Source organism: Triticum dicoccoides, chromosome 2A (genome assembly GCF_002162155.2).
Source record: "Triticum dicoccoides isolate Atlit2015 ecotype Zavitan chromosome 2A, WEW_v2.0, whole genome shotgun sequence".
Classification (NCBI taxonomy): domain Eukaryota; kingdom Viridiplantae; phylum Streptophyta; class Magnoliopsida; order Poales; family Poaceae; genus Triticum; species Triticum dicoccoides.
This window is the reverse complement of record NC_041382.1, coordinates 10434502-10446980: the sequence shown is the minus strand read 5'-3', so window position 1 is coordinate 10446980 and position 12479 is coordinate 10434502. Positions and strand designations below refer to the sequence as shown.

The 12479-nt window shown below is 43.4% G+C and overlaps 1 protein-coding gene across 1 annotated transcript; it reads right to left on the bottom strand.

The window, feature by feature from the left end:
- Positions 1–5297: 5297 nt before the first annotated feature.
- On the bottom strand, positions 5298–7686 carry LOC119352727 (4-hydroxyphenylacetaldehyde oxime monooxygenase-like). The gene is made up of 3 exons (XM_037619310.1): positions 7207–7686; positions 6273–6710; positions 5298–6159 (listed from the first exon to the last, which is right to left on the bottom strand). Exons 1-3 carry the CDS (start codon positions 7684–7686, stop codon positions 5542–5544), a joined length of 1536 nt encoding a protein of 511 aa, XP_037475207.1. The 3' UTR covers positions 5298–5541.
- Positions 7687–12479: the final 4793 nt, after the last annotated feature.

The window sequence follows — 12479 nt, the reverse complement described above, 5'->3', positions numbered from 1 at the left end:
GCAAACAAGAGGCCTGCTTTGGTACACCCCCTCCACAAACTGTATAAGGGCAGTATGTGCATTTCATGAAACCGTATATCCATCTGCATATGTAACACGTACGAGGCATTGTACCCACTTTGCCACTTTTTTTATCAAACTTCAAAATATTGCGCTAGCAACGTGAATCAAACTCAAGACCTCTTGGTCTAAGAAGAACCACACTAACCAACTAGGACATCATAATACATGTGCCAATTTACTTTTTTTTCTTCTACTTCAGTTCGCGGTTGAACCGGTCCTTTTATCACTATTTCTATTTCGGTTTTCTTTTTTGTTTCTTTCTTTTTTTAAAAAAATGCTCACACTTATAAAATTATTTTCAAAATTTCAAAAATGTTCGCTTTTTAAAATTGTGTTCATAAAGTACAAATATTCACATTTAAAAAATTTGTACAGATATGTCAAAAAATTGATCTTTTGAATAAAAAATGCTCACATCAATATAATTAAATTTTTGAACATCTATTACATAGAAAAATTGTTTGTTTATTGTTTGTTAAACAAAAATATTTGTTTATTTTTGGTTAAATAGAAACATATTCACATAAAAAAGTTGAACACCTTTAAAATTTCTGAACATCTATTAAATATAAAAATGAAAATGAAAATATATCAATCAGTGATCGGTTTATCGTTCATTTTTTGTTACCTTTTCATTCTTGTTGTTTTTTGTTTTCCCCTTTTTGTTCTTTTTATTTTTCAAAAAATGCTCACATCAATATAATGGACACAAATTTTTAACATACACTAGCATGACCATGCCAAACATCCATGATAAATTTCATTGAGTTCTGATATTTTATGCATATTCTAAGGTTTTCTTGGTGAAAAAACCCAAAACACTAGCCGAATGTGACGCGGCATGCACTCGGTGTCCAAATTCCTACAAATTTTGCATGGAGGCCTGCCATGAGCATGCCCACAAGCTGGTAAAACTTGGTCTCATTTCATTCATATCATTTCTATCATTATCAATCAAGATGAACATTTTCTTACATCCGAATTATTTCTTGAAATTAGTTAACAATTTTGGAATTTCAAATTACGTATGAAAATTTTATAAACATGACCACTATTGTCCAGAATTGTAAATAAATTCCTAAATATTGATGTTGTACACAATTTGCAAAAAAATAATTTTATATTTCTAAAAAACATTAAAACAAAAACATATTTGCAAATTTATGAACAAAAGTTTCAAAAATGGGAACATTTTTCTAAATTCTAGAACATTTTTCAAAAATAACATTTTTTGGTATTGCAAAAATATTTCAAATTATAAAACAGGTTTTAAGACGAATAATAAAGTTCAGAAAGCAAAACAAAGGAAATTATCGAAAAAATCATACAAATAGATTAGAAACAAATGCACTCAGGCATTGCCCAACCGGGTACCAGCATCGTTTCCGGTGGCTGCGTACTCGGCCGGCCCAAACTTTCAACATTTGAAGAAATGTCATCAATTTTGAAAAAGAACGTTTATGAATTAGAAAACAAAGTTTATGAATTTAAATAATTTTCACGAATTTAAATGTAAAAAATGTCTTGAATTTGAAAGAAAAGTTTGCGAATTTTAAAAATTGTTCTCGAATTTAAATGGGAAAAAAGTTCGGATAGGGTGTTCGGGTTGGGCGGAAGCTTCTGTGTCAGAGTACCTTTTTTCGACAGCATTGTAATGGACCAAAAAATTTCTTGGACCTTGTATCACCATTCCAGGGCACCATGCAAAGTTTTTGTGATTTCGGGAATTCTGTATTTTCAAATGATGTTCGTGCTTTCAAAATTTATTTGGAATTTAGAAAATAATCCCATATTCAAAATTTTCATGCACAAATACAAAAAATGTTTGCAGAAATTTAAAATAATTTGGTTTCATATGTTTGTACATATTTTCCCTTTTTTTCAAAAAATGTCTATGTTCAAAATTTTGTTCGCTCTTTGTAAAATATGTTTGTGTTATGATATTTGAGCAATTTTGAAAGAAACAAACTGTTTTCTAACATATATAAATTCTTTTACATGCAGATATTTGTACTTTATTAATAAAATTGAAAAATTTGACATTTTTTGAAAAATAAAAAGAATCTAAAAAACGAATAGAGAAAATAAAAAAGAAATAGTGATAAAAGGGCCGATTCAACAGTGGGCCGGCCCAGCCGCGAACTCAAGTAGAAGAAAACAAAAAAAAATACGTACACAAAAGCATTGGATGTCCTAGTTGGTTAGTGTGGTCCTCCTTAGATCAAGATGTCTTGAACTTAATTCACATTACCTACACTATTTAAAAAAAAGAAAGTGAAAAACAGCTAAGGGCGCCGCGTATCGGCGCGGGTGGAAAGACTATCGTACCATTTATTATTAAGGGGTACAAAGAGATCTCAGCGGTCAATGCTTTTAGGGGTTGCAACGAAGCAAAAGTGAACAAACATTAATTAACAGGAACCGATTCCCGCAATGAACGTAGATAGGCACCTCCCTTCCCTCCCTCCTCGAACTTGACAACGGCGACCACCATTGGTCCACATGAGGTGCGGCTGGGAGACCACGTCATGGGCGTCAGCACGGCATGCCTACGGCCCTGGGCAAGCACGAGGAGCCTCATGGTTTCCGTCATGGTGGTTTGAGGAAGAAGGGAGGTTCAGAAAGGATTCACTGCTGGTAGGCAATGATGACAGGGTCCCAGACATCAGTGACACATGAAGTTGGTTCACTATTCTCTCTGGGATGACAGGCCGGCTTTAGATGTGCCACCGTCGATTCAGTTTTTGTCGATCGATCTAGATAATTAAAATTTCCTCCAAAATGTTAATGATTTAAATTTGAGGTATAGATGGTGTGGTTACTCGGAGTAACATCAACAACCACCTGACCTGTGGGAACAAGAATCCTAGCACTCGTCCTGAAACCCAGAAAAGCTTTCACAAATATACAGGCGGACAAAATCAATTTCATGTAGGCAGATTTGTTGTCACTCAAACTATTTTTGAATCACCACATGAGAATGGGTCCCTGGTGTGACAGGTGCGGAAACAAAATAATGGCTGTTGTTAAAGTTAACAGAGTTGATATGTACTACTCCCTCTGTTCTATACGATGGCAATTTGACTCGCAATGTTGTATGACACAGTGTGTTGACCGACTACAAGGCGACATGTTCAACAGTTAGGTGTAACGTAGATTCGCTTTGTTGAGATAGATGTGTAACCACACAGGAAATATCGGATCTGGAATGATGATATATATGATAGAGTTGGGATACCATCAATTTAAGAGAAGCTTGTCCAACATCGTCTAAGGTGGTTTGGGCATATACAACGCAAGCCTCAAGAAGGTCCAATGCTTAGGGGATGGCTATAGGGTGTTGATAATGTCAAAAGAGGTCGGGGTAGACCAAACTTGACCTGGAAGAAGTCCGTAAAGGGACATCTGATGGACTGGAATATCACCAAAGAACTAGCCATTAATAGGGGTGCGTGGAAGTTAGCTATCTGCATGATAGAACCATGATATTATGGGTTTCAGACTTTCAGATGCAGGAACTCTCTCACCTCTTAGAACAAGAAGCCTATCCCCTCTTGCCGCCTCTCCGGGGTGTGCCAGGGGCTAACCCTAGCGCCACCAAGAGCCGCAATCCATCGCTTACTTCCCCTCCGTCGCTGCGGCTGGCATAGGCCACACTGGCGGTAGGCACAACATCATAGGGGCCCGGGCACTGGACGCGGCGGTGACCACTGGATCTACTGGGGCGGGGCCAGGGGAGGGCGCGCGCATCGCCCAGGGCGGCGTTTCTAGCCGTGCAGCAGCGAAACTCGCTCTATCATCCACGGGAGCTCGCGTGTTTCCCTGGCGATGGTAGGTAGCCGTGTGCATTGGATCTGGTCCAGACACCGAGATCCGTCATCGTTGTGGCCCGTTGCTGGCCGACGGCGCGTACAGGGGTTGGCGAGGAATGTTGGTTCCCTGCCGGTGTTCCGGCGGCTACACGTGGTATCACGGTGTGGCTCAACATGGATCCGGTCAACTGTTGATTCGGAGTGGCGCGATTGCAGTGAAAACCTCTTCGACTTCGGTCATGACCGACGATGGCAGTGTCTTGGGCGTCGTCTCCTTGTCGAAGGCATCATCAGTTGCATTCGTCGCCACTTTGCTTCGCTTGCTCCGTGGGAAACCATAGATCCAGGTCACCGAGGTTAGATGATGGATTGATGGCGGTGCCTTCGGGGCCATTATCCTTCTTGGGGGCATCATTATGTTGCTGGTGCTTGCTGGCAAGGATTTAAGTAGGAGAGATGTTCCATCTACCACATCGGCGGGCGGCAGGTCTCGGCGACGTGGCGCAGCCGAGGCTCAGCGGTGGACGCATGTTTATGGGTGTGCGTAGGAGGATGGGGCTGCATGGCTTGGATGGCAGAAAGGCCCGGCAAGGTGAATACATTGATCCGACGGCAAAATGGTAATCAATACTAGAATTTGATAGGAGATGATTGTTAAAAATATCACCGAGCTACTAGTAATAGTATCTGTGGCAAATCAAGAATAATATGGTAGCCAGCAAACAAGAACAGATAACCGAGGAGCATGCACAATCAAGGAAAACTGAAGCTAATACAGTACTTGTTCATGGAAAGCAAAGACAGAACAACTTGCAGTTGGTACAACGCTGAGACGTCGCTGAAAACTTATCTCGAAGCAAGGGTGTGCATCTGTCATTATTGATGGGACAGAGAATAGGGTATGTATGGCTTGGTTCTGAACGCTAACTAGCCATTCTGAAAAAAGAAACACAAATGTAGGGAGCTTCTTCCCCCAAAGGCCCAGTATTGGGAGTAGTAATTCATCTCCACTCCATTCACTGAAAATCTGTATAACGCGGACGGCAGCAGCTGGGCATCATGGCGAGTGTTCTCTGGGTGAACAACACGCTTACTCAGGGAGTGTGTGTGGACTCTGGGGCGGTAGCCTCCGACTGTTCTGGTGGCAGCTTTGCTCGCCGGGACGGTGAGATGGTCTGGAGCGATGAGCTATCGGGCGGCATGTGTTCATTTTCAGAAAGATTGAACATACAAGTAATTGGTTGACTTAAGAAGCAAAGTACCAAGTTCTTCAATCTCAAGATCAGACCACATATCCAACTTGTCACTTAAAATGTTAGATCCAAATAGGCGTAGGTTAGAGTTATATGGATATAGCACATTAATTAAAACAAGGAACATAGAATCATGACAAGGATGAAAAGCGACACATCCAAAGTTATGTTTGGCACTGAGGTGGATTAACCTAATAATGCTTTAGTTTTCCAACCAACTCTTGCTTATTTTTTCGTTTGGCTACAACCATATTTTTTTTGCTTTTGGTACCATTTTCTGATAGCAGGTTACAAGATACATTGAGTGTAACAACCGCAAAGCATAGACGGACAAACTTACTTATTGTAAACAAATGACACATACAACAAAACATGAAGAAGTGACCGGTCATATTTCCAACCATTTGGTTTGATCACTGATATGCAGTGTACCTTGTCAGCACCAACATGAGTGGAGTCTTCTTTCGAATGGTCAGAGCCCCTTCCTCCTCCATGCTTAGATCCTCAATATTCATTCCAGGTGGAAGCTCCCAGTTGAAGCAGTACAATATGTTGGCCAGGATGAATTCCACGTTGGCCACACCCATGTCCATTCCTGGGCAGATGCGCCGTCCCGAGCCAAACGGCAATAGCTCGAAATGTGCCCCATTGAAGTCTATATCCGTGTCCTCAAAACGTTCAGGGTAAAACTCCTCCGGATCCTTCCAGACATTGGGATCCCTGGCAATAGCCCATGCATTTACAATAACCCTTGTCTTGGCTGGGATGTCGTATCCTGCAATCTGAATCTTCCGTAAGGTCTCCCTTGGAACCAGCAAAGCCGCCGGGATACGTAGCCGTAGGGTCTCCTTGACAACCATTCTTAAGTAGGTTAGCTTGGACATGTCTTCGCTTTGCACTCTCTCTTTCCTCCCTACCGCAGTTCTGATTTCTTCTTGTACCTTCTTGAGCACCCTTGGGTGCCGAATTAGCTCCGCCATTGCCCAGTTTATTGTTATTGCACTAGTATCATTGCCAGCGACGAAAGTGTCCTGAAACATATGAATTCATACGAGAAAGGTATATTTGAGTACTAGTTGCACAAGAAGATGAACCAAATAATATTTTTTCCTTCCCAAAAAGAGTTGTAGATTATTAATATTACCATGAGGATAGCCTTGACATGGTCCTTAGTGATCTTATTGCGCTTCTTCCAGAGGTCGATAAGCTCTTCCACGAGTGCTGATCTGCAATTGTCGTCAAGTTTTTTCCTGGTGGGGTCTTCATTCGCGTAATGCTCGATGACCTGTTCAAAGAATCCATCGAGCTTCTTAAAGATCCTCTGTCGGCGGGCCTTGATGCCCGTAACATGGTCAAAGAGGCTGCCAGCAGCGTTGGCGAAGAAGTCCTCGGCAGAGAAGCTACTCAGCATGTCCACGCCCTCGTTCATCATGGGGACCAACTGTCCCTTGAACTGCTCTGCCGCGTGGTTTCCCCCAAAAGCAAATGAGCCAAAAATCCCGTCCACCGTGGCGGAGATGTGGTCCGCAACCGGCACCGGTTTTGGCCCAATACTGGTGAGGTTCTTCACCAGCTTTTCCGCCTAATCATTGACAAGTAGAATAATCCAATGCCTCAATGTATGGAAAAGAATGTGTTCTGCAACCACCAACTTAGTAGGGTCTAACTCTTGTATGTTTTTCACTTACTCTAAGTTGTATATGTGCAAACTGGTCAGTTGTACATTTTGTTTCAGATATTCAATCAGTTGCACAAAAAATAGACTGTATGCAATGCAACTACAAAGTATGGGAGTGCAGAAAAAATACTATGTGCCCTCTCTCTTCGTGACAAAAACTCCAATTCTAAGTAACTAATACTATAGCTATTATAGCTAACTAACCGTCAGATGTGAATTAAACATGAGATTAGTTATCACAGTTTGAAAATCTATACGGTCTCTCTCAAATGAACCCAGGGTGTATGGTTGTGCAAAAGGAAAAAAAACGAATCCTGCGCGGGTTGAGGACTACGTATTATACTACAAGTAGTATGTAAGCCCAAAAAAAAGTCTTAAATAAAATGAAGCACGTACGCACCTGGGCATCGCGAGCATAACAAGCAGCCTGCACGTGGCGGCGGCTGAGCAGCTCGAGGATGAAGAGCTTGCGCATCTCGCGGACGTAGTCGCCATAGGGGGAGAAGATGACATCCTTGTAGCCGTAGGACAGCAGCCGCGGCCCGGCCGAGGGGGACCGGCCGCAGCAGTCTGCGTCGTGAGTCTTGAGAGCCTCGCGTGCGGCCTCCGGTGAGGACAGCACCACCGTCGGAACCGTGCCCAGCCGCATCATCATCACCGGCCCGTGCCGCCTTGCGAGCGTCAGCAGGCTCCGGTGGGGCAGCGGGCCGATCTGATGCAGGTTGCCGACGATGGGCAGCTTCCAGGGCCCTGGTGGCAGCCTAGTGCCGTTGGAACTGTTCCGGCTCCTGTGCAGGAGGAGGAGGGAGACGAGTGGGAGAATGACTAGCACAAGCTGCCATTGTTGGGGTAGGAGTTCTAGAAGCTGAGAAGCCCCCATTGTTCTTGCGTGATGTGCTGCTTTGGCTGAGGCCTGGGGGGGTTTAAATAGAGCTTAGTCTGACAAAAACAATTCAATCGGTTGCAATGGGTGGGCGGAAGTAGAAGCAGATTTTCCTACGGAAGTGGAGCGTTTTCCTTGCCAACAAACCTGTAGTTTGATGGTTAAAGGGACCGTGGATGTGCGTTCAGTGGGAAGAGACGTTCTCCTTGACGATGAGGTGACTACGGTGACTTCATAAATTTCAAGATGATATGCAAGCTCAGTCTTCCGGTGGTGCTCATAAGGATAGTGTGTGCGTGTCTGCATTCATAGGGGTGAATGTATGCACGTATATATGAGAGCTTGCGTCTGTACTGTATTAAAAAAATGATTTTCCCTTTGAAAGCGACCAGATATCTGAAAGTAATACATCTTAGATGTGTCTAATATATGGCGCCCTGGGCCGCCTTTCCAGTTAAAAAAAGTAATACATCTTATATCAAGCGTTGGCTATGACGATCGAATCGCAAATCTGAGCCATTATACCTTAGACCCATCAGAATTTTTTCCGATAAAGAGCATTTCATTGAATTGAAATATCGAGGTGATACAATCGTACCTACCAGTTGAACTGGTTATGTTTTTTCTATTAATTTGAGAATTCTAGGAAGTCTCTAGCTAGTATAGTAAAGTAATACCGTAGAAGATTCGACCGCACGGCCATGTAGAATGGATAGTTGCCCAATTTTGCTATGCTTTTCATATTGCTCCTTCCGCTTCCGTAAGAAAAGTTGTCGATTTCAAAATCAAGGGTCTCCGGAGTTAAACTTTTACTATTAATTTCTATTGTAACCTAATTATCGAATCAACATGATGATATATTTTGAGCTTGGCTTGAACCTCAAACGGGACGACCTCGAGCTTGGACTCGAGCCCGCGAGCCTAATGGTATTATTATGGGAATAGTTAGTCCTACCCAGGAGTCCCACCTAATTATATGTGGCGTCTATGGGGAAAATTGTCAAAGTCAAGTCCAACAAAAGTCCAAGCAACAAGTCATAGTCAACAAGTCAACGAGAAGAAGCTCAAAGGAAAAATCAAATGATGATGGCCCAAGAGAAACAAGCCCATTAGGTGGAGGGATGAGTGGAATCATCCACCCTGGACCATGCACCATCCCCCTTCCTAGTCCACCATGAAGCCTATATAACACCCCCGACAACAACAAAAACACACATAGGGCATGTTACCTTTCACTCTCACTTGAATAGAACTCAAGGGGAGAGACACTCCATAGAGCCTTTTACGGCTTGGAGTTTTTGGATAAATCCAGGGGACATCAAAAGGCTCGGATAATGTCAAGGGAAGGGGAGGTTCGAGGTAGCTTTATCTTCGATCCAAGCCACTAGTCGACCACTTCTCTCACCGAAGGGAGGGGAGTCTCGAGGTGTCCTTATCTTTGATCCAAGCCGCTAGTAGAGACGCTTCCTTCGTCGCCTCTCCTAACATAGGTTCAAGTCATGCTCCAACGAGGTGACTATCGACAAATATACCCATATTCATATGAATATGATGTAAGTACGAGACATGAAGACCAATGGAAAACGTATCCGTGTACAAGACCGAACATGCTCCAGAACTTTCTATATCCTGGCTTACGGGATAAGGAAACATGGAGCCGATTTGGAAGAGCAAATGAAGAAGTCCGGGTTCGTCTGGGTTAACAAGAGTTCTTTCCCTTAGTTGTGGAGGAGTTGGCGAACCAACCTGTGATTGGATGGTTAGAAGGACAGTGGTATTCTCAGCCCACGCCCACCAGAGTTCAAGTCCTAAACTTGACACTGGTGCTCGCATTTTCCTGGATTTATTTCAGGCCTACCGGTGATGTGCATTCAGTTGGCTTAGACGTTTCCGTCGATTACGAAAGCGTTTGTGGCGACTTCGTCAATGTCAAAATGATGTGCCGGCTCAGTCTCTCGGAGGTGCCCATAGAAGTAGGGTGTGTGTGCGTGCGTTCGTTACATGAGTGTATGTACGTATGTATGAATGTCTGCCTCTATACTGTGCTAAAAAATGAGTTGTGGACATGGTTTTGGTAACTGAGCGAAATTCCGAGCTTCCGCGCGGTTACTGCATTTACCAACCCGCCACGAGAAACACTCATATCGAGCAAAAAATCTCGAATAATTTGAAAATTTTGAATTGAAACTCTCACTGTATAGTTAAATATAGGCCATCTCTTTCCTGCCAACGGAACTGGTTGTGGCCTAGTGGTAAAGCGAACCATCCATCTGCTGGGAGACGCGGATTCGACTCCTGGCTCCTGGCTCACGTTTTTACTTTTTTGAGTCAGTTTTGCTAGAACTCATCTAGATGAGATATAATTTGGTCTCATTCACCTTTTATAGCCATTGGATGTGATGCTATAAGATGCGTGTGTGCTGACGTGGGTTATATCTGTTCTTGTTTTCAAAGTAAATGAGACCGAATTATATCTCATCTAGATGAGTTCTAGGTACTCCCTTTTTGAGTTTGCAAAACTGAAAAAATGTTGCCAATTTATTGGAGCGACCATTGCTCGAACTCACGACGAGCGAGCAAGTGCAGCTGCTGTCGAATAGCCACAAGGCCAGGGTAACGTAGCTGATAATAAGGAGTTAAATAACTTTATATATCGATTTAAAAAAAATTGAATTCAAAATCTGTTTATAAATTCCGTCCGAATTTTTTTCGGAATTTCAGGGTTACCGTGGTAACCGCAAATTCCGGTGCCCCTCGAGAAAAAAAATGTCCACTTAAGATCCAAAACCTTGGTTGTGGAGGAGTTGGAGTCTGCCTCGGTTTTCGCTCGACTTGGAGGCTAAGACAGGACGTGTGCAGCTTTTTCTGTCTTTCCCTTCTTTTATTCACTGAAACAGAAAGGGAAACTGATCGTGTCGATCTTAGTGCGTGATCCGAACATACCGCGCCATCCCACCGTATCGGAGTCATGCGATCGTGCAGCGGTCATGGCTAGACCTAGTCGCACGGCCATCACACAGAATCGTGGGCTCGTGCCTTATCTAAACAAACATGCGAAGAAATAAGAAAATAGCTGAGAACTATCTAGCAACTCCAAGGTTAACTGACAACACCGCTGACGTGCCGAATGGAAGTACAGTAGGATCAACGATGTTCTTCCCGTACTATAAGAGAAAGGGCAATTTGATTCTGATTCTTCGCTTTTTTAACGCACGTATCATACGAGCTATGGATGTCAATTAGCGAACAGTATGCCCGTGTAATCAATCAATGGTCAGAGTGTGCGGCTAGCTCGCTGTTTGAGCGTTGGTAACTCGTCAACATCTCCAGGACACTCAAGGAAATAGGTACCGAGACTAATAACTATAAACGAGGCACTCGTGCGTCATGTGCGTCCCCTTGCCTTCCCACACAACCAACCCTGCCAACGCCGGCCGTCCTTGCCGGTCTCTGTCCCGACAACCGGAAGCCAGAGCCTCCGGATCTAGCCCTCCGACGACCGCTGTAGGCCGCACCCCTGTGGATCAAAGCTTCCCCGCTCGTCCCCGTCTCGGCTGCCGCTCCCCACCTCTCCCGTCCCTCGTCATCGATAACGCCTGCCCACTCATCGTCGTCATAGCGGTCCCTCTCCGTTTGTGAAAATCCCAGTTAAACAGTCTATTAACTAAGAATCAGCAAATTATAATGATCTCAACATTTTAGGGGCATTTCAGACCTTTCACCGGCTCACAGCCGCTCCTACAGCCACGTTGTCAAACAACGAAGCTACATCACAGCCGCTTCCTCAGGACAGCAGCTTTGCCACCATAGCAAGTCTACAACCACTTGGGCCAAATCCGCCGCGCAAACAAACAAGGCCATTAGCTAGTACTGTTGTTGAGATATTGCACAAACTAAGATTTGTTATGTTTTTTGTTGTTATAGTTTGCTATTTCGTGTTGGTACGAGAACAAGAATAGTATGGAGAACAAGAATTGTATGGATCAACACAACAACATAAAAAGTATTTACATTTAAATCAACACAACAACCAATTTAGTTTTTAGAACTTAAAAAGTATTTCAGACATTTTCTTAACCTATAACCACACAGCAGCCAAGTTGACAAACAATATTTCTCACCACGACAACTTTGACAGCCAACCCAATAGCAGTTTTGACAACACAGCCAGAACAAACATAAGTGACCTTAGTTATTTTCATTTTCTAGGAGTATATACTAATCTTTCGTAGCCGATAAACCATATGTGGGTTGTGTTGATTATATAAAAAGAAAACTAAGCTATGTCCATTCTAGAACTTGTAGGTCGGAATGATCGACGATGTTCTTCCCGTACTATAAGAGAGAGGGCAACTATATTCTGGTTATTTGCATTTTAACGCACGTATCACACGAGCTATGGATGTCAATTAGCAAACAGTATGCCTGTGTAATCAATCAATGGTCAGAGTGTGCGGCTAGCTCGCTGTTTGAGCGTTGGTAACTCGTCAACATCTCCAGGACACTCATGGAAACGAGGCACTCGTGCGTCATGTGCTATCTGCAGCTAGTGTGTTGTGTGTGGATGAGAGAGGCTCCCAACAGTGAACGTACGTGTCAACAGACCCGGACTCGGTGCAAGATTCCAAAGCAAGGCTAAAGGCTAGCAGCATGCAGCACTGTTGCAACGGAGCGACACAGTCACACCGCATAATCGATGAGTGCTGTGGTTTTCAGTTTTGTTTCATACTGCCTGGTACTTTCGCCCTGTTAACACCAGCATGCAACAGCTCGCGCAACTAATATATACG